Raw genomic sequence first — 25,372 nt, 5'->3', positions numbered from 1 at the left:
ACCTATATGTTGGCCTTTTAGATATATAAAATTAATAAGCATATATAAAATTAAATTAAAATACTTCTAGACATAAATTATAAACTTTTAAGCATTCAGAATATTCTACAGACTCATAAGAATAGTATAAATTTATAAAAGTTTACAAAAAAATTATAGAAAGTACGTTTTTATGGATTATCGTAGTGCATTCGTGAATCTTATTATCGCATCTATTAGCCTATATGTTGGTCACATATAAAAAATTAAATTAAAATACTCCTAAACATAAATTATAAACAATTAAGCATTCAGAATATTCTACAGACTCTTAACAATAGTATAAATTTATAAAAGTTTACAAAAAAAGATATAGAAAGTATATTTTTATGGATTATCGCAGCACATTCGTGAATCTCATTATCGCATCTATTAGCCTATATGTTGGTCACATATAAAAAATTAAATTAAAATACTTCTAGACATAAATTATAAACAGTTAAGCACTCAAAATATTCTACAGACTCAATACCATATTATAAATTTATAATAGTTTATAAAAAATCTTTAGAAAACAACTTTTTTATTGATTATGGTAGTGACCTAAAAACCGATATGTTGGACATATATAAAAAATTAATTTACAATACTTCTAGAAATAAATTATAAATATTTAGATACTTAAAATATTCTGCAGACATTGAAAAATAGTATTAATTTATAAAAGTTTATAAAAAATGATTCAGAAATAGTTATTTTATTAAAAAATCGTTAATCGAAATAATTCATTTGATTATTTTATTGAAAAGAAAATCAAGTGTCAGAAGAACCAAAAGAAAGTTAAATATTTTTATATATTCTACTTATATAATATAATATTTTAAGATATTTGCAATTAAAAATGCTAAAAAGATTCTAAAAAATAATATTTATATAATATTATTATTTTTATTATTATTAATTGGCATTAGGAATCGAAGGTTCATTGCTTTAAATACCAAATTCCGCCATTACATAATTTAATATGCATTTATATTCATTTTAATTAGGTTTATCACAAGCATTCCAAATTATAATAAATTACTTCTGAAATTATTTCAATCGAAGAACCAACCAACATTCGACATTTTTCGAATTTTCAATGGAAATCCAGATGTCTCAGTTGTTTCAATCGTTTTCCTCCCGTCACAAAAATTAAAGATTTGTAGCAGGAGCACATGATGATACAAGAGGTATCAGGAGGTATTCGATCAGGAGTAGGAGGTCCCAAATCAAGAGCGCTCATTGGTTGGTTACCAACCAACCAGCTCTTAGTAGACGCCCAGTCTCAAGGACAATAATTATTTATTAAAATATTAATTTTAAATACTTCTAGACATTATTTATAAACTTTTAAGTACTCAGAATATTCTACAGACTCATAAGAATAGTAAAAATTTATAAAAGTTTACAAAAAAATTATAGAAAGTACATTTTTATGGATTATAGCAGTTACCTATTAACCTATATGTTGGCCTTTTATATATATAAAATTAATAAACATATATAAAATTAAATTAAAATACTTCTAGACATAAATTATAAACTTTTAAGCATTCAGAATATTCTACAGACTCATAAGAATAGTATAGATTTATAAAAGTTAACAAATAAAACTATAGAAAGTACATTTTTATGGATTATCGTAGTGCATTCGTGAATCTCATTATCGCATCTATTAGACTATATGTTGGTCACATATAAAAAATTAAATTAAAATACTTCTAGACATAAATTATAAACAATTAAGCATTCAGAATATTCTACAGACTCTTAACAATAGTATAAATTTATAAAAGTTTACAAAAAAAGATATAGAAAGTACATTTTTATGGATTATCGTAGTGCATTCGTGAATCCCATTATCGCATCTATTAGACTATATGTTGGTCACATATAAAAAATTAAATTAAAATACTTCTAGACATAAATTATAAACAATTAAGCATTTAGAATATTCTACAGACTCTTAACAATAGTATAAATTTATAAAAGTTTACAAAAAAGAGGTATCAGGAGGTATTCGAGTAGTGTAGGTGGTCCTAAATCAAGCGCGCTGATTGGTTGGTAACCAACTAATCAAGTGTCTACTAAGAGCTGATTGGTTTGTAATCAACCAATGAGCACTCTTGATTTAGGACCTCCTACTCTACTCGAATACCTCCTGATACCTCTTGTATCATCATGTGCTCCTGCTACTAATCTTGCATTTTTGTGACGGGAGGAAAACGATTGAATCCACCGGGATCATATGATTTCCATTGAAAATTGAAAAAACGTCAAAATTCTGACTGAAGGGTGGCATTTAAATGCTTTTCGCAATATATATAGATATATTTAATGTATTGATAGATGCATTTATTAATCATTTTCAAAGTTATATTTATAATTTATTAATATTATTATAAAAAATATTGATTAATACTTTATAAATCTATATTATAGCTTATTAATTCTTATCATTATTTTTAAAAATAAAACGAATAAAATGGACTTTTGGTTAAACAAATGCATAAGAATAAACAAAATTCTGTCTGATATAATATTAATCTTGATTTATTTCGTTTATTATATATTTTATAAACATGAGCAATTTTCTGAGAGAACAATTTCTTAACTATAAACAATAGTTTTCTTCGCATAACTTATTACTAATTGATACATAGTTATGTTTTCCAATTTCCAAAAAGATGTACAGTAATAAATTTAGTAGATGTTAAAAACTACAGATTAGAATGAGTTTTCAATTTGATTTCTTAATTTATAATAACAAGGATGCATTCTTTCTTCAATTCTTTTGATAGAATTAAACTGCATCTGATTTTTTCCAAGTGTAAGTATAATGAGGGAAGTGTCTTCAAAAATCTTTCATGGTTGCAGTATTGTTGCATTCTTCTTATCGTTGTTGATAGTAATGCATAGTCTCTTTCAGTCAAAGAATTGAAAATCTCTGTTGGAAAAATTATTATATTAATGTTATGAAGAAATATTACTTAAGAGTGATATAATATTTGTTTTTTATAAATACTTGTTTATTACATTTACCTTTTTACAATTTATGATTTTGATTATTTCATGACACTGCAGCTGTATTCTATTTGCATAATAATTCACATGGAATCTCTACAAAGAAGATATTAATTAACAAATACATCAATTTGTCTTGTCAGTCAATGAAAAATTAATATCTTCCATTACCATGTACAAAACTTGGTCAAATATTTTGTTCAAGAATAGAATTTCCTACTATAATGTATTTGCCATTTGTTTTCTTAATTTGTGATAACTAGGATGCATTTCTTCTGCAATTCTATTGATAGAATAGAACTGAGTATGGTTTTTTCCAATTGTAAATATAATGAAGGCAGTGTCTTCAAAAATCTTTGATGGTTGCAGTATTGTGGGATACTTCTTATCATTCTTGATAGTAATGAGTAGACAATTCCAGTCAAATTATTGAATTCCCCTGTTAAATAAATCAGTTTATCGATCAGTTTATTATACAGTTTGTTTTTTACAAATACAAGATTGTAATGTTTACCTTTTGACAAATTCTTGTCTTGATTATTCATTGTAACTGCAGCTGTATTCTATTTACATAATATTATAGAATAAAACTCTTGTTAGGATGACACAATCAATGCAAATCTTCTAATCGTTAGCCATAAGAAAATGAAATATATTTCCATTGATCCCATGGTGTAATGGACACTTCTTCTCCTGTGCATAATTTTCTTAGGTTAGAATTAAAAATGTAGAGCTGCATTCTTATCTAAAAATATTTAAAAAAGAAGTTTATATGTGTACCAAAATAAGTTTGAAGAGAGAAAATGTTTAGATCATGCATAAAGTTAAAAAACAAAATAATCTATATACTTTAATAATTAATAGAATTTTCTATAACAAAATATATACTTTACTTGCTAGTATTTGTAGTAATAACTTGAATAAAGAAAACGTTTGGAAGTCATCTGTATTTTTGGATTTCATTTAGAATATTATCTTTGTTAGGTTATGGCAGAACAGTATCGTACAGCAAGTCATCCAATTGAACTATTTTCATCTTGAATTGGTGATAACTAAAGAAAAAACATGAAACAAATAATTACTAATAAATAATATTACGCACTTAATTATTGCATCAGAAAGAATTTTTAAAATTAAATACATTACACTTCATATAGTCTGCATTTGCATTCAAAGTGTATTGACAGGTAGCCATGTTGATTTTGTTCTAGCGGAATGATGCGTGATCTTCCGTTCAGATGGCGACACAGTTTTACCAGTTAAGTAATAACTACTACCACTAGATAGCGCACCGCTGCTATGTTCTTAATGGCTGCCTATTTTTCAAACGTAGGTAAAAGTTCATTACTTTAATTAATTTATTTCTCAGCAAATAAATAGTTTTTATAATTTTTTATAAACAAAGAAATTTTTTTAAAGTCTGAAAAATAGGATAAATCGATAAATGTTTATATTTTATGCTTACAATTAAATAAATTAAGCGTTAATATGCTTCCTAAAATCACGGATGATGTGTCCTAATATTGGCCAGTTTCTTACAAAATGATTATTTCCGAAGCATTTTTTATAAACTTTTATGAAATAATAATTTTATTTAATGTCTGCAGAATATTCTAAATGCCTAATTGTTTATAATTTATGTCTAGAAGTATTTTAATTTAATTTTTTATATGTGACCAACATATAAGCTAATAGGTGAGATAATGAGATTCACGAATGCACTGCGATAATCCATAAAAATGTACTTTCTATAGTTTTATTTGTTAACTTTTATAAATTAATACTATTGTTATAAGTCTGTAGAATATTCTGAATGCTTAATTGTTTATAATTTATGTCTAGAAGTATTTTAATTTAATTTTATATATGCTTAATAATTTTATATATCTAAAAGGCCAACATATAGGTTAATAGGTAACTGCTATAATCCATAAAAATGTACTTTCTATAATTTTTTTGTACACTTTTATAAATTTATACTATTCTTATGAGTCTGTAGAATATTCTGAGTACTTAAAAGTTTATAAATAATGTCTAGAAGTATTTAAAATTAATATTTTAATAAATAATTATTGTCCTTGAGACTGGGCGTCTACTAAGAGCTGGTTGGTTGGTAACCAACCAATGAGCGCTCTTGATTTGGGACCTCCTACTCTACTCGAATACTTCCTGATACCTCTTTTATCTTCATGTGCTCCTGCTACTAATCTTGAATTTTTGTGACGGGAGGAAAACGATTGAATCCACCGGGATCATATGATTTCCATTGAAAATTGAAAAAACGTCAAAATTCTGACTGGAGGGTGGCATGTAAATGCTTTTCGCAATATATATAGATATATTTAATATATGGATAGATGTATTAATTAATGTTTTTCAAAGCTATTTAATATTGTTTATTAATTTTTATAGTGTTTTTTAATATTATTTCTAAAGATTTATAAAAAAAAATGTGAAATATTTAAATGATAAAAAATTGTTACAAAAAATTTGTTGTTGTTGTTGTTAAGATATTTTACTTTGACTATAATTTAATAATTATTTTTGCATATAGTAATTAGTTTTTATTATTTATTATAGTTAGTATTTTATATAGGAAAATTTTTATAAGATGAGTTCTTTTTCTTTTATTGACAAACGTTGTTTTCGACATTTTTAAATTGTGTATGATATTAAAGTGTAAATAGGTGAAAGTACAGTTCTTTAGTTGCGAGTTCATTCGCTTATTTGTGCAGTTATTAATAAATATTCACTCGATATTAATAACAACATGCTGATGCTAGAAAATGTTTCAAGTGTGATGTCAGCGTTCATTTTTGAATACAACACATAGAATTCTAATGTAGTTAGTTTCTCTACACTCAAATGTGGATTATTGTGAAAAGCAGCATGGTTGCTGTACGTTTGAAATACACGTCACCATTTCGTGATATCTTTTATTTGATAACAGTGATTTAAAGTACTGATATAGAAAACAAGTGCTTAAGAGTATTATATTACAAAGATGTTATCGTGAATGAAAATAATATTGAAAATTGTACATCATTAGTGAGACATATTTCCTAACCTATAATCAAGCTGTTAGCTTTTGTACAACAAATATTCAGTTTTGATGTTATTATCAAAAGTGTCAAGTGTGTTATATTAAAAAATATGTGTTGTAAAAAGATTTTATTTAATTTATACATCAAATATAATACAACTTTAATGTTGTAATAATTACTACATTATTATTTATTGGACAACTTGTCAAGCAGCTATTTTTCTGAAATCTATTTCAATGAGAATATTTTGACTGAAGGATTTATATTGTAATTAAAATTAACAATGGGACCAAATAACGAAGATCAAGTTCCAAATAGAGATCCTAACGATGAAAGAAATGTTGATTGGTCTAGGTATGGTTTACATAATACAGAAATGCAAAGAAATCAACCAAGAAATAATGGAAGTTATGAAGAATTTGGTTCAGAAATGTATCAAACTGGAGCAAATGAATTGTTTGCTCAAGAATATGTGAGTATTTTATATTTATAATTATTTAACAATGTAATAATATAACAATGTAAATTTCATTTTGTAATAATATTATTTCAGAGTTCTGATCCATGGTGGAAATCGAACTTTTTCATATCACAACCTGTATTATTTGGTACTTGGGATGGTGTTTTTACATCTTGTCTTATCAATATTTTTGGAGTTATTGTATTTTTAAGATCTGGTTGGATAGTTGGTCAAGCTGGAGCATTGAATGCAGTATTGATCATATTCTCAACAGGTAATAATGTAAATAACCATTTTTACGTTGTATATCATACTACAGCCTTCTATTTACAGTTAGCATTGCACTAGTAACCGTATTATCTGCAGTGGGTATTTGTGAACGATGTAGAGTAGAAAGTGGAGGTGTCTACTTCTTGTTATCTCACGTATTAGGATCAAGATTTGGTGGATCCATTGGTCTTCTGTATTGTTTTGGACAGGTTAGAAATAGTTTATACAATAGTTTATTCAAAAATGGAATAGAAAATTGATCATTCATTTTATTTCAGGCTGTAGGTTGTGCTCTAAACGTTCTAGGATTTGGTGAATCTATGGCAGGTTTATTTGGTTTGGATACTGCTTGGGCACAGAGAAGTTTTGCTTGTGCTGCTGTTATTTTGTTATCTGTGATTAATGTAGCAGGTGTTAAGTGGGTTATTAAATTGCAATTTGTACTTCTTTTGATATTGCTTCTTGCTGGAATGGATTTCATGGTTGGTAGTTTTACACATGAAAATCCTGGTAAGATTATTTGTCAAGTGTTATGATGTTTATATTTATTTGACACAAATAATTTATATTTAATTCATTTGATTAACAGATGCTGGATTTGAAGGATGGTTGTCTGGGAATTTAAGAAACAATACTTTTCCTGATTATCAAGGTGGTTACAGTTGGTTCACAGTTTTTGGTGTCTTTTTCCCAACAGTTACTGGTGTTTTAGCTGGTATTAATATGAGTGGTGATTTGAGACATCCATCAACTGATATACCACATGGTACATTGGCAGCTTTAGGAACTGGGTAAGAATTGTTAACAATGTGATAAATATAATATATAATGAATATTAAATCAAATAATATATAAATGGATCAACTTTCAGAACAGTACTATATCTTTGTTTCTCGCTATTCTTGGCAGCAACTTGTACTAGGGATGCACTTCTTACAAATTTCATGATTGCATCAAAGGTTTCTGCATTATCAGTACCTCTTCTGGCTGGTCTTTATGTGTCTTCGTTTAGTAGTTGTTTAGGTGCAATGTATGGTACACCACGTGTACTTCAGTCTATTGCTAGTCAAAATGTTATTCCAGGAATAAATTGTTTACAAAGAGGAGTAAGTTAAATGTTGCTATAATGTTTTATACAAGATTTGTTTAAATAGAAATGATAATAAATTAATTGTACAAATGATTTTTTTTTTAGAGAGGACCAAATAAGGTGCCTATTTATGCTATGTTAGTTGTAGCTGCAGTTACATTGACCTTTATCATTACTGGTAGGATTAATACTCTTGCACCTATTGTAACCATGCCATTTCTTTTAACATATGCGTGTCTGGATTATGCTTACTTTGCACTTGCTCAAACTTTTGATATTCGACATATGAGAGAGCAAAGATTTAGGACACAGTCTCCAACGTTTGATCGCAATTATGGTTCCGCTAGTAGAGATAATTCTATAACGGAAATAGACAATGATTTAGATAGTTTATTTCCTGAGAGAATAAGACATAAGAATTTGGTGAGTCTATGTTTGTTTATTTACAAATACGTATGATTAACTTGATAAATAACAAAATGTTTTATTACAGAGAAGCTCCAGCATTTCTGAAAATAATGGATTTGTGGATTCATCGCCAAGTTTAGAAGAAAACAATGCAAGTTCTGTCGAACGTAAAGTTCATATTCATAATAAGTTAGGGAATTGGTATAGTCCTTTATGTAATAGATGGTTCTCACTTTTGGGTGTAAGTAGTACATTAACAAATATATATATCAAATAAATTATAAAACATGATATATTAGTTTTACATGAATTTTACAGTGTTTGGTGAAATTATTCATAATGTTTTTGGTTCATTGGGGATATGCTATTGCAAACATTGTCGTTGTTTTTCTTGTATGGAGTTATGTAGGTCATGCTAATCCTGCTGTAAAGCCTGGAATTTCAGCTGAGTTTCAATTCTTCAAATGGTTAAAAACTGCTTTGTTAAGACTCATGGGGTAATTGAAATATTTCTAATTAATTAATAATATTTCGTATTTTATAAATATGTTTCTTTTCGTTATAGGAGAAAGGTTTATGATTATGAACAAATTGTTGTAACACCTATACCACCAGATGTTGAAGTTTGTTCTGCACAATTGAACGAGGAAAACGAGGATTTTGCTGGAAGGCGACGATATCATCAAACTGCTACAGTTACAGGTCAATACGTAAACGTTGATTAGTGGAATTTTGTGTGGACATTTTCTATTATTCAATAAGCATAATTAAAACCTACAATCTTATCTCAACGTTACAAAGAGATTTTTAATATATGCATAATTTTTGTTTAATGTGTACAATCAAAATCTACTGTATAAGATCAGAAATCTGTGTTATAATATCTGCATCGTATATATGTATAAATTGACGTTACTTTTCTCAGTTTTATTGTTATCATCGTGTTTCGTGTTAAATGCATACACATAATATTACACAAAATCTAATCTAATGAAAATATATATTTGTGTATTAAAATGCGTAAAACGCATTTGTTCGTTGATTAGTCTTACTTACTTTGGTGAGAAAATGTTAGTAAACAAAAAGTATCATTTTTATGAATAATTTGACAAGAGTATATAAAAATAATGTAAGGTTTGGGAAATGGAGAAAGGAATGGGAAAGCTTTTGATTGAAATTACAAAAAATATTGAAATATAAATAACAATTTGAATAAAATAATTTAATTAATCACTTAATATAAATTTAGTCTAATTGTAAGATTAACAAACAAAAAATTGTTATGATACTCAAAATGTGAGATGCTATCAATAACTGAGGACATATAACTAATATTGTATTTGTAATAGCTTAGAATGAATTACACGCACAAAGGATATACATATGTGATGCTGCCAGGATTATTGATGCATTTATAATGAATCATAAATAATGTTTCCGTCTTTCGATATGAATTGTTTTAGAATTAATTCCAGCTTTAGAATGAGATTATATATTTATTCTTTTATATTAAATATAAAAGATCATAATTATCGTTAATCATAAATTAGAAAATCGTTTGTATTATAGGACAGGTGGTCGGCAATCTGCGGCTCGCGAGCCACATGCGGCTCTTTAGTTAAAAGAGTTTACTAAAAAAAGAAAAAACAACACATTTAAAAAAAAAATCGGTTCTGAATCGATTAACGAGAATTAAGCACCGTTAAGCACCGATAAATAATTGTGAAAAATTTTGTAGCTCTTTAAAAACTTCGAAATTTTGTTAATTGTAATTTTTGGCTCTTCCAACTCAAAAGGTTGCCGACCCGTGTTAAAGGAGCAAACGTAAAAAGAAAAAACAACAAAAAAATTGTAATAAGTACTGAAATAAGAGTACTCTGTGTAAATAATAATTAATAATAATAATAATATATTTATATATTATTTAACATTTTTATAAATGTCAGAAGAGAGTGATAAAAGATACAATCAAGATAAATACATTTGAAGAGAAAACAAAATATCAATGAATGTTTCTCCAACATATCTATCCTATATTAATTATTAAATATTTATTTATCGTGTTAATTTATTTTTTTTATTTTAATTAATGTAGATAAATATTTTTTTTTCTGTTTCTTTTTAATTAATTGGCTTTTCGAGATGAAATAATATTTCAATATATATATATAATATATAAAATATTTATTTATATGAACTTTTCTTATTGTTTTTAATTTAAAAGTTAATTCTAAAATATTTCCCACGTATTTCTGGGCCACCATATATATATATATATATATATATGTGCAGCTTATCCAGTTGCATCATATCACGTTATCGGATTTATCTCGTCGATGTATTTCAAATGGAATTACACGTTGTTGCACACAATAGTTGGAATTACTTGATAAAAAGAGGAAGAATAAAAAAAAGAAAAAAAAAATATTGGATTATTAACATTCGTTCATTAAAATAAAATAAAATTTCTAAAATAAATTGGAAGTAATAAAAATGCATGTACGTAGGAGAGAGAGAGAGAGAGAGAGAGAGAGAGAGAGAGAGAATATAATTGTAAAGCGAGACGTAAAACATGACAAGATATCTAACAGTATAATTAAAGGAAAAAGACAAAAGAGTCTTGAAGAGATTGCAGTATGTTGAACAAGTGCACTTAAAGTACACATGTTGATATTTGCCGGTACTAATTATTTCGCATTCTGATGCCATAAAGCATTTTAACACAATCATATAAGAGTCTCGTGTATATGAGAGGGTTAACCACCTCGGGCAACCACGAGATCAACTCCCTACCTTGGGAGCTTTCGATGCATTTACCGACAGAAACTCATACACGTTTAGATTGCTGTTTAAATGAAACGTTAAGTTAGTAATAAAATAAATATTTTTCTTGATATTAAAATTGGTTTTGTTCGTAGTATCGATCGATACTTATTTTTATTCCAAATGAATTTGAAATATTAACAAATTGCTTATCAATTGAATTATTCAATAAAAATATTTCTCTCATCGTCATGTTAAATATATATATATATATAAATATATTTTAATAATTATTTTCTGTGGTTAATGCATTAACACCGAAGAAATTGAATCGACCGTTGATCAACGATACGTTTTGACGAAAATTTATATTATCTCATTATCTACGTGCGTTTGACGTTCAAACGAATGCTATTTGTTGTTAGGTATTAATAATAAACAACACGACAAATGAAATATTTATAATCGGGGTTATGCTTTCGGTCAATCATCACTACGACTGATTGCTGCATATATCTACGTCAAATTTTCTCTGTGATTAATATAGGATGTCAATAGGTATTTTAGGTACTTGGAGTACGCTAATCAACTGATAATCGATTCGTTCAATATCACGTAGTTCGAAGGATCAATTCCTTAAAAATCACATGGAAATGATCGATCGATCATCGAGTTAAAAATATACATATTGTACAAACATTCGAATAGATATGTTTGAAAGAATGGGGAAGATTGCAATAGTCCCATCACCATATTGTATGCTTGTTCATCTTATTTTTGTTTAATAAGAAAGAAGAGGAAACGGACGTGTCGACTAGCCACAACAGAATTTTCTCCCCTATTTTTTTCCCCATGACATAAGAAGAAAGCACTTCATTAATATACGGTGGTATCCTACTCGTACGTGTTCGCTTAGGTGTCATACAGTAGCTTGAAAGAAAGAGAAAGAAAGATATAAAGATTTGAAAGAAAAAAAGATAGAGAAGAGAAGAGAAGAGAAGAGAAGAGTACAGTGTGAGATGGTAGTGGTAGTGGTAGTGGGAGACGACGGGATACAGGGGATGATGGTGACGGTTTCGAGTGGTAGGTGGAGGTTTCAAATAGAGGGGGTAGTTTTCACCGGTGGAAGGTGGTGGAACTGAGAGAGAGAGAAAGGGACAGAGTATATGGCGGTGGGGTTGAATACCCGGTGTGGGATCTAGTCGGATGCCGGATTCGTAGTGGAAACTTCAGTACGCGACCAGCCACCGACGTGTGTTTACGGTCGGAGCTCCAGCGGAAGCTGCGAGGGCTGTCTATCTGTCTGTCTGTCTGTTTGTCTGATTCTCTCTCCTTTCCTCCCTTCTAACTCTTCTAAATCTTTATTTTTCTCATCGGTGAGAGTAACACCATTTGCTATTACATTTTTTTTCACTTGCTTTAATTTTTTTTTTTTTTAATTATTAAACGATGTTCAACGATCATTGCATTCATCGTCAATCATCTTCATCATTTTCTATTTTCTATTTGTCTGTACTTTAGTCATGTTTTTTTTTTTTAATCTCTTTTTATTTAAATTATAATTGTTATAAGTATCAGATCATTTAAATGTAATAAAAGCAAAAGTACAAAGGAGGGTGATCTTCGATGAGATCGATGAGAATCATGCGAGAGGAACGTTCATCGTCAATGAATTTTTAGTGAAATACTTTGACCAAATATTCTTTCAATCTCTCACATCTGTCACTCTCAACTTTGTTTTTTCTCTCTTTCTCTTTCTTTTTTTGTCTCGCTTATTACTAGAAAACGTTGAGTTTTGAATAGGGGTGAGATATAGTGAGCGCTCGAACCACGTGGCTTTGGTTCTAAGTTAGTGCGTTATTGAAACGGATTCAAATCATCCCACTTTCCTTTCGTCTGCTTCATGATTTTATTTTTTTTTAATTTTTTTTTTAATGATGATAATCACACTTGACTATACTCGTGACGTGTGAAAACTTTTGTTTTTTTTTGTTATTGTCGAAAAAAAAGGGGCAAGGATTTACGTTCATTAATTTTTCTATCCATCGTGTACGATTTAATCGACATTTCGGTGGTGTTCGTCGAATATTCCGTTGTACGATTATCGAAAATGGATCGTCTTTTTTTTCTTTTCTTTTCTTTCGGGGGGGGGGGACAAAAAAAAATTCATGTGATTAATGGGGTTACAGTGTTTTCATCCAACCCCCTTCCCCCACCCTACGGTATACTTTTTCTTCTCATAGCTTTTTGACCGAACACAATGACACTGTACGAGAGATATCGTTGAACGAGAATAATAGAATCGTCGATTCGTTTTATTTTCTCTTTTCTTTTTATTTATGAAAAACGAGGGAATAAAAAAAAAAGAAGAGAGAAAAAAAATGGGAAGTTAGGGAGGGAGGTGGGTGGGCCTCATGATGTGGGTATATGGAAAAAGAAAAAAAAGGAATCTCGTTAATCTCGCGAAGAAAAATGTCGTCTTGGAAAGAATCGCGTTAACGAGGTGCAGTGTAATCGATATCGCGTCGATATTGTTTTTTCTTTTTTTTTAGAACATTTAAAGGGTCGTCGTGATTCGTATAGCATATTTTATAATATATATATATATATATATATCGTATTTGTTGAGAGAAATGAGAGAAAGAAAGAAAGAAAGAGAGAAAGAGAGAGAATTGGGAGTAGTGTAAAAAATAATGTATAATAATCGATCTCTCGAAGTATATGATTCAAATTTTGGCGGGATTGGACAATAGGAAAACGTGGGTTTACACGAGAAAGAGAGAGAGAGAATCAAAGGAGGCCGCCCGTGTGTGGAGAAGATTATTCGAAACTTCTTGAATAAGAACGCGAGGAACGCGCCGACGTTACGGGACTTTGTTCGATGGTGGTAGTGTGCACTCTTGGTGGTGGTGATGGTGCTGGTTTGCGGTATAACGCTTAACCGATGTTGGTGAGCCAACGGTATTGCTGGAGAAGTGTAAAAGTGTTAGTGGTAGTACTAGTAAGCTTCTTTGTAATGGTGTATATCATTGATAGTTATAATAACAGTAGTCTTACTTGTATTTATAGTTGTAGTAGTAGTAGTAGTAGTAATATTTGTAGTAGTAGTAGTAGTTTAGTAGTAATAATAATAGTACTAGTAGTAGCAGTAGTAAGAGTCCACGATGCTGTCAGACGAGTTCATGAATGAACGACCACTTCGCTTTCACGCGCGAACGCTAATGGCTGTTCTTTCTAAAGATGATGATCCATCGTAATCTATTGTATCTAAATTAATCGTCGATCATTCATGACATGAATTAGTGTCAATGATGACGTTAAAGACAAAAAAAAATATAACTTATAACGTACCTTATTTTCTTTTTCAAGGTGTTGTTGTTATTACATTTTCTTTTGTTTTTTTTTTTTTTTTTTTTTAACGCTTACTCAGCTTGAACAATTCATTTCAAACACGCGAACATCGAGTTAAGTAGAAAAAACATGAACAATACGTTGGAAATAATAATTATTAAATTTATTAAGTGATTAAATGTAATAATACTGACACATTTTTGTTGTTGTTGTTCTTGCAAATATATCCACAATCGATTTAAAATTAACTTACGTAACGAGAAAAAGTTATAGTCCAGAAATGTCTATATATATATATATATATATATATATATATTCGTATCATCGTTCTCAAGAATGACTGTAATAAATTTTGACGTCTATAATAAAATCACGAGATATAGAATTTATATGCGCATTCGGTTGGACATTCTGCCACGTTCGGAATAATAACGTGCTTTCGTCGTTTTTGGGCATGATCGTAAACTCGCTTTTGGATCATGCACGTTTCACGTTGCATCAGTTACGACGGTGTCGAAACTGCAACGACACGTATATCTCTTTATCGTTTTCCAACCATCTTCATGGAATAGGATCGTTGAGATAGTTTCTGAACTATTCCAATGAGGTTGCGTTAAGATATCTAAGGTGAGAAGATAAAAAGGAAGATGTGTAATATTAATTAACCAATTTAAATATCCGATTAGGTTTATCCATATAACAAATATGGACATATTTCTGATAATAAGATGAATCATTTGATGAACGATCGCATTGGCTAGCAAAGGGGCGACGATTTTAGATGTTAAATCTGAGTTAATATAGCAAGGCATTATGGTAATAATGACGAATGGCCCAATTAACCGTTGTACCTAGTTAATTCCGTTTTATGGCAGCCCATCGTTCTTCGCTTTTAACGATCGCATAATAGTAATATAGCGATAAGTTATGTCATTTTGAAAAGCACCACGATTCCGCAGACCGTTAATAACATAATCTCGACAGTTATGTTCTAAATTCGTTATTAGAAACATTAGGGGATCTGAAGAATACGACAGGTTTGTTCAAAAACATGTCAAACATCAGTGAAAACAAGTTTTTCAATATGGTTCATGCTTTTAATCAAATCTGACATATGATATTCATCAACTTTGAACTTTTTTCTACTTGTTTATTCTAATTTCTGGTATACAGAAGCCCCGGATACCGATTGACACCACCCAAATCCTAACTATTCTTTCATCTTCTTTTCTTAACATCCCTATCCCCTTACTTTCCTTCCAATTCCCTCTGTTACTCCTGTTCGTTACACAAATTTCTAACTGACAAAGAAAGACCGAACAAAAGTTTTTTTCGAGCCCTACTCGAAACAATGGCCTTCCACTTGCCTTTTTGGAAATATTTCCACTTATTCACCCTCGTCACACGGTACCCGTCCTTATTTTTTTTCCCCCTTTCTCTTTTTAACCCTCTGCCAATGCGTTGAAAGTACTGGCTTGAAGAAGGGAATTTATCTCTCTCTCTCTCTCTTTCTTTCTACTTGTGTCTCTGAACCCACCCATGTTCCTTTCTATCTCCCACTTTCCTTCTGAGAGAGTTCATCTCGATCGAATGTATACTCGAGTGGTACTCTCACTGCTGTTGGATGACGTCGATGAGAAAAAAGAAAGAAAAGAGAATAACACCCACATCCTGGGTGATCTTCAGGTATCACCTGAGTGCACCTGTACCATCATTTTTTCTCTCTCTCTTTTATTCTTTCTTTTATTTTCTTTGAATACATACGCTTGACAGAAGAAAATGTCATTCCACAAGCTTATTAGAAATTTTTTCGTTTGAAATATCAACTTAATTGATGATGCTGTGACCTTCCACCGCAGAGAGAGAGAGAGAGAGAGAGAGAGACGAATGAATAAATAGATAGAGTGTGGTAAAAGGTAGAAAGAGATAAGAGATAAACAAAGACAGAGAGAATGTCTCTCCATTATCGTAATTAATACCATTAAAATTAACGCGTTGAGGGAGGGTTGGTAAGTTCATGGAAACGAGCTTGAATTCCTTTTACAGCACTTTTATCATATCTAAGCGGCTTTTTCTACCTGTATATATATATACTTTTGTGTATATTTATATATACTTTGTTCTGTGTAGAAAAAAAAAAGTTACATTTTTTTTTTTGGGTCTACGCAGGGATGTTTTGTTTTGTTTGTTGTCTCGTTTTATTTTTTCTTTTTCATCGTTCATCGTCAATGATGGATTTTTTTTTTACGATTCCAAAATATAAGAACCGTTTTTAGTTGAAAAGATTACTGTTCCTCTTTCACGAGTTTAAGATGAGATTAATTTGACGATTTTAAGTGTTTCGTCCCTCCCCCTCTCTCTATTTCCTCCCCTTTCTTTTTGTAAATGTAATATATATAGATATATACACTTCATTTCTCGTCATTTCAATTGTCTACCTTTTTTTCTCGATATTCATGCGCAATGAAAGAATGAACACAGGTACGGTGTTTTGTAGTTGTCGTTAAAAAAAAAAAATAACTTGACAAAAAAAGAGAAAGAGAGAGAGAGAGAGAGAGAGAAAAGAAACATTCCATTTGCAGCATAGTAATCTACCTAGCTGAGAAAAAAAAAATAGGTAGAGAGACTTGTCACGAGAAAAACCTTTTCACGTGGATTGAATAACGTTAAAATCCATGGAACCAAAGACTTTTAACGTTTACATCATAGGAAATGAAAGTTCCTTATAAACAAAGCTTTTCTCATGGATTATTCGCGAATATATTATTAATTTTTCAACACGTCTTTTCACTTATTTATTTTCCATAATAATAATAATTATTATTCAGAAATAAATTCTCAATAAAATTCTATGTAAATTTCATGAATCTTATTATCGATTGAAAAATGAATTCAATTATTGCAATATGCCATGAATCAAAAGTATGGTTTATTCTCATAGAAAGGGTTGATTTGTTTGATTTTATTTATTTAATTATTATTAATTAAAAGAAAACTGTACTAGAACATTTTATATTTTATATTAAATTTGTTAGAAATTTTGTCAAAAAGAAATCTTTGTTTCTATCGATCATTATGGCTGATCATACATACTGGTTATTCACTGAAACATATCTCGTCAAATTATATTTTCCCTTTTATACATCGAATTTAGATCTAGGACGTTGAATATGGTAAGGGTGTTAGTTTCATTACACAAATACGTAGATATTTGTATACATATATATAGGAGTAACTACATATACTTTGATTATAGTAGTACATACATAAAGTTACATGTGAGTCTTATCAGGAGAGTAATAAAATGAATTTCATTAAATTGCATACATTTAACGATATACCTTATTTTAATATGGTCTAATGTACTAAATAAATTTGTAAATGCATATTCACGTGTATATAACATATACATATATAATGTTTTTGTACAAGTCATTCCCACACAGAGTATGGTTCTTTAATTTAAAGAAATCTCTTAATGTACCTTGGCGTGTAACGTTGACAAAAAAGTAACGGGAGTATTTTAACAAGCGTATAAATTTTGATCTTCGTTTAAACGTAGAGAGACGAGGCTTGTAAAACTCTCGAGTTTCTCTGCTACACTCTCTCTTTTACTTTTAAACACGCGAGTTGCGTCAGGGTTGCGTCAGAATATACTTATTTGTTCTGTCTGCCTTGAAATGTGACTTACGAGAATACGTTAATTAAAAGTATATTTAAAATGATGTACTGAGCATTGAGGACAAGAAGAGAGAAAGGGAAAGGGAAAGGGAAAGGGAGAGAGTAAGAAAGAGAGAGAGAGAGAGAGAGAGAGTAAGAGAGAAAGAGAAGAAGTCGTCTTTTCTCGAATTATCACAGTTCTCAACTCGTTGAACGTCTTTCCCCAAGTAGAATAATCTCGTTTTAGTCAGACCAGTAGATAACTCGTGCATTTTATAGACACACCCCTTTTATCTTCTATGCATGTACGTATCTTAATAGATAATTCTAACAAAAAAGGTAGATAAGTTAAGATATATATCTTCATCGTTTATCCAATCTATTGGTCATCTTTATTTAGTTTCGAACGACCCAATTATTTCGTGTCCCAGATCAGAAACAACGTACATCAGGAGGCATGGTGGGTAGTACCGCCGGTTGAAGGATTAACGATTCACGAATATCGACGTAGTATATCGTCATACATGCCTGACCTAATACGATGCCACGAATAATAATTCTCCATATTACAAATCCAGGCTATACAATGTTAACTTGTATCTATGTGTACGTGTATGTATGTGTGTCATTATATCGCGTCTACTTTTCATCGGATTATTTCATTTCTATCACAGTGATATCGGCTTTTCGTTTCAAATAGCAGTCTTTGATAAAAGAGAGAGTAGGGGGTGGGGGTGGGGTGGGGTGGCGGAGGAGGAGAGGTTGTGAGATCACATTAAGAAATCCCTTTGATTTCTGAAACTACGGAATTTTTGAAAATGTCAGTAAGAGAGAGAGAGAGAGAGAGAGAGTCAGACAGAATAGACAGACAGACTGACAGACGGAAACAGGAGTCCTATAAAAGCTAATCTTATTTTCTCCGTGAAATTTAATTCTTTTTGTTATCCCCCTTTTTTTTTTCATCTACCTTCTTTTATCTTTAACTTTATGTACTACTACTACTGCACTGTAATGTCAAACGAGAAAGAACGTGTGAGAGAGAGAGAGAGAGAGAGAGAGAGAGAAGGAAAAAAAAAAAAAAAGTAAAAAAAAAAAAAAAGAGGATCAGAGGTGCAAATATTTAACCGGCACAAATCCTTTCTCGTCATACTATTCCGTACGTGCTTACCAAGTGAAATAATTTTCGAAGGGAAAGAAAGCTTCGTGTTACTCTCCAGCTTTTTCTTTACTATCCAACAACCCTATCCCCTATCCCCTACCCCTTTTTTTAAAACGGTACGTTGATAATTTCCCGTGGATTTCTTCTTTTAGCTTTATTTCGTTCTTTTTATTTTCTTAAATCCGTTTGAAATATTTTTCGCGAATTTTTGAAATATAAAAGGGTTTTTGTCTTTACTTAAAATCAACGGCATGTATGTGTGTAGTAATATCATCTCAGAATTTTTTTACGTTGAAAATAAATGATAAATTGCTTTCAGTTGTTATTGTTGTTGTTGTTGTTGTTGTTTTTTTCTTAATCGGATTAAACGAAGAAGATGAAAAAGGTGAATGAAAATCTTTTGCAAGAAGGGAAAGAAAATCGTCTTCCTTTTTTTTCTTTCTATCCAATGTTATTTTAAACGAATAGGAAATTCCTAGTTAGCTCATTAGAAGTTACTGGTCAAAGTGCGCGAGTAATACGATTTATAATTAAATAGACTTTGGCAAGTTTGGCCGTGAATCTCAGCTCGTCTTCGGGTCCACCGGGACGTTCGTGGTATCCCTCAGAAAATTACCCTTGGGACAGATACAACCGTGGACTACTTTAACCGTGCGAAAATGTTATTAAGCTCTGGGAAAGTGGTGCGATAATAATGTGTTACTAGTGTTGGTTAGTTATTAATTAACCTTGGAAATAATAAAGGAGATAGTTCATTGTACGTGCGTGTTACATATTATATTTCGATGCTTTAATTTTATCATTTTTTGTATTAATATAAAATTCAAAAAAAAAAAAAAACAAAGACAGAACTTAAACGAATATAATCGTACGAACGTTATTTGATTTTTCATTGAATAATTGAAATTTCATTTGATTTTATTTCATTTGAACATCGTTTGAACTTTCAAATTGATCGATCTTACAATTTTTCTCGTCTCGTTGAATAATTAACGACATTATTATTATACCACTTTTTTTTTGTTTCGTCAACCTTGCATATTTCATTTTTTTTTAGGATCGCTTAATTTAAAGTCATTAATATTATATCTTTTAAACTTAAGGGCAAGGAGCCAGCTACATTAGCAAGTAATAATATGATACGTAACGTAACTTTGCTTGAATCGAAACACTTGTTGCTTTATTGTAACGATCACCCTACTCGTAATCGGTATGGAATCTCTCTTATCTTTCTTCCTTTAGATTTGAATTCAATCGTTGATTGAGAAATTACAAAAGACGAATGATAATATTCATTACGATATTTGTCTTTCTTATTCCATTGTTTTATCATCGTATATTAAATGAAGTATTATTCTTCGTGAATTTGCATCAATCGAATCGTATGAATTTTTCATGAATTATTATCGAATTAATAATCGTTAAAGATAATAAATATTTATAACGATTGGAAGTATGGGGTAGACTTGATTGTAAATATTGATCAACTTTGAAACGTTCGGAATTGATTAATAAGTTAGATTTAAATCGAAGTAGGATCGTTTGATAAATTGTGAAAATAATTCGTTCAAAATTTTCATATTTGTTCAGGTAAATAGTTAAAATCAATTATATAAAATTATCATGTAAAAAAAAAAAATATACAGTAAGGTTATATATATATCAATGAAATAAAAACATGTGTGCATAATCATTTATTTAATTATTAATTTAATTCTAAAAATTCGCGCCTGTTCATATGCAACCCTCTAGACACACTTTGAAAATTATGCTTGCGAATGCCATCTATTGGGACGGTATTTTTTTCCAGTCAAAACTGTTTATACACATATGTATAATATGGGTTGCTTATCTTTCAGGCAGAAAACAAATTCGTCTGGAGGATTACATTCATACAGGCGCGAAATTTTTATAATAATTACAAATAAAACACTTTTCGTATTCCTACTACATCACCGCGTTTCATTTTTTCAAATCACACCCATTCTAAGGAAGTTTTCACTTCAAAAAAGGTATAATAATATAATTATTAGATAACATTTCTAGGAATATATATATTACAGTATCATTGGATAATGTGAATTTCGTCTATTGAAAATCTTGACTTAACTTGTTTAGTAACGCATGTAACATGTGTCATACAAATGTCATTTCCAGAGCTCGCACGTGTGCGTAACGTGCAGCACATTACGTAATTCAAGCCTCACAAACAGGAATGATGAGTTACAGTTTAGTAGGGGGAATATCGGATCGCCATAGCCAAACGCACTGTTCTAATTACAAGGTAAACAGGAAGATAATTAATTTCGAACATGCTTTGTTGTCCAAGATATCCTTCACTCGAATGAATCGTTTTAATGAAATATCCCTTTTATTAATCAATTAATAGAATAAGATTTGTTTGGAAATTACCTTAAATATCGTTTCTGATATTAAATTACGATACTAGGTGGAAGGTGGTATGCGTGTGAAAGACGCTTGTTATCGATCGTTCATTGGAGTTCCTTGTCCTCATCGTCCTTGTCATCTTCGTCATCCTGCCGTAGCCCATTGCAACTCGTGAATCTTGAATCGCTATCGGACTACCTTAGCAAAAGCATCGAGTAATTAGTCAGGAAAGTAGAAAGACGAGTAGTCTCATTCCCTTCGAAGGGTAATTATCTGTAAATCGATGGCGGATAACGTAGTCGTCGTGTTGGACTAACGAGAAGAGAAAAAAGAGAAACAAAAAAAAAAAGAATGGTGGAAAAGTTCGGAAAGTAGACGAAACGATTAGACGGTAGGAGAAAAGCATTTTCTTCTTATACTTTTACTTTTTCTTCTTCTTCTTCTTCTTCATCATCTTCGTCTACTTTTACGTCTACTTCTACTACTTCTTTTTCTTTTGTTTCTTCCCTTCCCCTTTTATTTTTTTTCTTTTCGTTTTCTTCCAAGTTTCTCGCGTCCTTGTGTAAACAGGCTTTTTCTATACGAAAGAATCGTACAAAACCTTTTTTTTTCTTTCTTGTTGATATCCTCCAATGAGAGATCGTTACTCAAGTGCATTCTTCAGGGTGGTGGGAGAAGGGACTCCTTTTTTCTTTTTTCTCATTAATCGATGCGAGAATATATTTTTTTTTTTATTCTTTTTTAACATTGATAAAAGAAAAAGAATCAAAGAATAAAGAAAGTCAATGAAAAATAATAGCTTTTTGTTCGTTATCGCGAATTACATCGATAATGAATAATAATGAGAAGAATGTTGTAAATAAAATTGTAAGTATCATATCGGAAAATAGATGTAATACAAATTAGTGAATGTAATTGCATTGATCACGCGTACTTTTGATTATTTTTCATTGATTTTCTTTTTTTGTCTTTCAATCGTAGAATATCTTTCTAGGAAAATTGAAATCGAACCCATTATTCTCGGCGTTTATTTCATTAAGTTTTAACTTCTATCCTTCCTTTCCTTCCTTTCCTTCCTTCCTTCCTTCCTGATACTCGGAATTTATCAGAGAATTAGATTCATGCATGATGTGTTCGAGAAAATGAAAATTATTTCAATCAGTCGTATCGAAAAACGAGTAAAACATACTTGAAAGGATAAATTAAAATCGATTCAGTAGTAATACTTTACCATATGTCAGCCGTGAACAAACGTTTTTTACGATCTACACTTTTGTTATTATCTTCTTTTCATTTCCATCGGGAAAACAAAAAAAATAATAAATTATATCATTCGAAAGGATTAAGAAAAGGGGATAGAATTGAGGAACGGATAAGACAAGGGGGTTGTTGGAATGGGGGTTGGGGAATTGGAAAGACAGAATAGACAAAGCGAGAAAAAGAAAAAAAAAAAAAAAGAAACAGCGTGCAAATATAAGTGTCGTGTGTGTCTATTCAAACACCCTTTTGCTTTCTCTTTTTATTTCTTTCTTTATTTCTTTCTTCGTACTCTTACAGCATCCACTTCGTACCCCCCATCTTTGTTCCTCTTTACAGGGCTTCGTTCTACCAGTACGAAAGACCAAAGTCTACGAGCTCTCAAACTTCATTGCATAATACATACATATATACATATACGGTAGATCGAACTTGTATATGTAATATATGTGTATGTATTTGTATCGTTCAGTATTTTACATATACTTATATACCTACGATACTTTTTCGTTTCTTCTGATCAATGTAGTAGGATAGTTTTCCAATGGTTACTCGATACCACGATTTATTTATATTCTACATTTTCTACATATATATATATGCAACACACACATCTATTTTTTATTTCTTTAGATATTCTTCTTGTATTTATCACGTAAATAATCGTCCTACATTCTATTCATTCTATTTACACTCTCTTTTGCACGACCTATATCGATTTTCTCATTAAATTATTAAAATGAAACAAGAAAACAAAAAACATGTGTGCATATCACACAAGTTAGAACTGAAATCATCAAATAAACAAGTTTTGTGATAATAATTTATTATAATAATATTATTTGTACTTTTAATTTATAATTATTTATTTAATTATTAATTTAATTATAAAAATCGTCCCAATAGATGGCACTCGCAAGCAACATTATCAAAGTGTGTGTGATGGGTTGCATTCGTACAGCCGCGCAATTTTATATAGTAATTACAAAGAAAGTAAATAATAAAAAATGTTTGCAAATCAATTATTTTTATAAATAATAATATGTTTGTCTCTTTTTCTCTTTTTACGTAATTTTGAGGCCGTTTCTTTTCCCCCATTACAACAATGCGTTTCATTTTTTTCAAATCATACCTATTCTAAAGAAGTTTTCACTTGAAAAAAGGTGTTGAATAAATAAAACTACCATTCGATTTGTATATTTTTTTAAAAAGAAATATCTAATTAAGATTTTCCAATAGATTATCTATCGATTTATGTTACCAACGAGTAAAAACGAATAGCACGATTAGGACTATGACTACTACTATGACTATAACTATGACTAGGACGACTTGACCATTTCGTTCGACCGCAAATTCGATTCTCGGCAATGCGATTTGAGTCGTTGGTAATTGTATTATGTCCCACTTGCCGGAAGCGTACCCCTGTGGTCCTTCCTTCCTTCTCTCTCTCTCTCCTCTCCTCTCCTCACTCACTCTCTTCTACATTTTCCGTGCTTGCCATAGTCTGCATTTCTGATTCAATTTCGTATTTCGCTTTCTTCGTCTCGTTCCTGTTAAGTATCGACCCAGCTCTTGATGTTAAAAAATATTCCCAGGGCTCGACTATGAACGTCGTTGAATGGCGGAAATTGGAACGATTCCACCACCGAGAACCTTTTTTTTTCTCCCCTTTTTTCCCTTTTTTGTTTTTTTGTTTTTATCATTACTTTCTTTTTAATCGTAATAAATATTCATACTTCGATAGAAGAGCTCGTTAAATTGTGCAAACATGTTTGGAAAAGGTATTTACGATGTTAACGTCAAAAATAAAGATTTTGAGATTAAACATAAAAATGATGAGAGTGGGGGGTAAAAAAGAGAAAAATATGTGTGTATATATATGTGTGTGTGTGTGTAACATTTAAGTAAACAAAGTAAATTAATATAAAATTACATTCAAACAATTGGCAGGTCATTTTAACGGTTAGATCATTTACCATTGTTAAATGTGTGAGTCATATATATATATATATATATATATATATATATATACATAGATAGATTTTCTATGGTATTCACCGTGATTATCGATGTAGGAATTACTTTCCCCATTGTATCTAGGCAAATGTTTATTCAATAGGCAACTCATACATTATGCACGTACATTAATTTCGAGAAACGAATACGATTTACCTTTAGTTTCTGGACAATAGTCTTTAATGAACGACGTTAACGATATATCGAATAGAGTAATACACATAGGGGAGCGAAGGGAGGGGGGAGGGTTATGTAACGCAATTGACATGTTTTTCTACATTCTTCTATCTTTATTTTGATCTTTTCATCTTTGATAAAACGACGACAGAGAATGAATTCGAATTGTTATGAGAATATAGGTCGTCGGGACGTTTATTATGAGAAAATGATGGACGATTTTATAAATGCGAATGTTGATTGTGGAAAACAATCGAACTCGTTAGTAGACACTTAAAAAT

General features: G+C 30.3%; 2 protein-coding genes and 1 long non-coding RNA gene across 20 annotated transcripts in view; 2 read left to right on the top strand and 1 right to left on the bottom strand.

Moving 5' to 3' along the window:
* Nucleotides 1-2,558: 2,558 nt before the first annotated feature.
* On the bottom strand, nucleotides 2,559-4,294 carry LOC149032871 (uncharacterized). 3 transcript variants are annotated; one of them, XR_016176239.1, is made up of 6 exons: nucleotides 4,192-4,294; nucleotides 3,939-4,097; nucleotides 3,560-3,790; nucleotides 3,217-3,484; nucleotides 3,064-3,141; nucleotides 2,559-2,968 (listed from the first exon to the last, which is right to left on the bottom strand). It is a non-coding gene; the product is annotated as an uncharacterized LOC149032871 (long non-coding RNA). The 3 variants fall into 3 exon arrangements; XR_016176238.1 differs by having other exon boundaries at nucleotides 3,943-4,097; XR_016176237.1 differs by having other exon boundaries at nucleotides 3,962-4,097.
* A 1,433-nt stretch (nucleotides 4,295-5,727) lies between these two features.
* Nucleotides 5,728-10,240, top strand: LOC107072455 (solute carrier family 12 member 8). Its single transcript, XM_015332422.2, has 10 exons — nucleotides 5,728-6,561; nucleotides 6,643-6,823; nucleotides 6,883-7,028; nucleotides 7,098-7,329; nucleotides 7,409-7,610; nucleotides 7,691-7,925; nucleotides 8,015-8,332; nucleotides 8,403-8,558; nucleotides 8,636-8,814; nucleotides 8,883-10,240. The coding sequence occupies exons 1-10, from the start codon at nucleotides 6,373-6,375 to the stop codon at nucleotides 9,040-9,042; spliced, it is 1,998 nt and encodes a 665-aa protein (XP_015187908.1). The 5' UTR covers nucleotides 5,728-6,372; the 3' UTR covers nucleotides 9,043-10,240.
* Nucleotides 10,241-12,239: 1,999 nt separating this feature from the next.
* Dscam3 (Down syndrome cell adhesion molecule 3) overlaps nucleotides 12,240-25,372 on the top strand; it is a 172,335-nt gene continuing 159,202 nt past the window's right edge. For 6 of the 16 annotated variants that reach the window (XM_089171614.1, XM_089171616.1, XM_015332409.2 and 3 more), the window contains exons 1-2: nucleotides 12,302-12,456; nucleotides 13,834-14,081. The gene's annotated coding sequence lies outside the window, so the exon portion shown is untranslated. Of the gene's footprint in view, nucleotides 12,457-13,833; nucleotides 14,100-25,372 lie in introns of all 16 variants that reach the window. The other 10 variants (XM_089171605.1, XM_089171604.1, XM_089171606.1 and 7 more) reach the window with 10 other exon arrangements.

Source organism: Polistes dominula, unplaced genomic scaffold, assembly GCF_049000335.1.
Source record: "Polistes dominula isolate Pdom_NZ unplaced genomic scaffold, Pdom_raw_medaka contig_26, whole genome shotgun sequence".
Taxonomy (NCBI): Eukaryota; Metazoa; Arthropoda; class Insecta; order Hymenoptera; family Vespidae; genus Polistes; species Polistes dominula.
Note: the sequence above shows the minus strand (reverse complement) of the source record. Positions and strands in the feature narration are given on the sequence as shown.

What these genes read in the sequence shown, in the direction of transcription:
- LOC107072455 (XM_015332422.2), top strand. Translation starts at nt 6,373, where the DNA reads ATGGGACCAAATAACGAAGATCAAGTTCCAAATAGAGATCCTAACGAT. An exon ending in AATTGTTTGCTCAAGAATAT is followed by an intron (nt 6,562 to 6,642) that starts GTGAGTATTTTA and finishes ATATTATTTCAG; the next exon opens with AGTTCTGATCCATGGTGGAA. An exon ending in GAATAAGACATAAGAATTTG is followed by an intron (nt 8,333 to 8,402) that starts GTGAGTCTATGT and finishes GTTTTATTACAG; the next exon opens with AGAAGCTCCAGCATTTCTGA.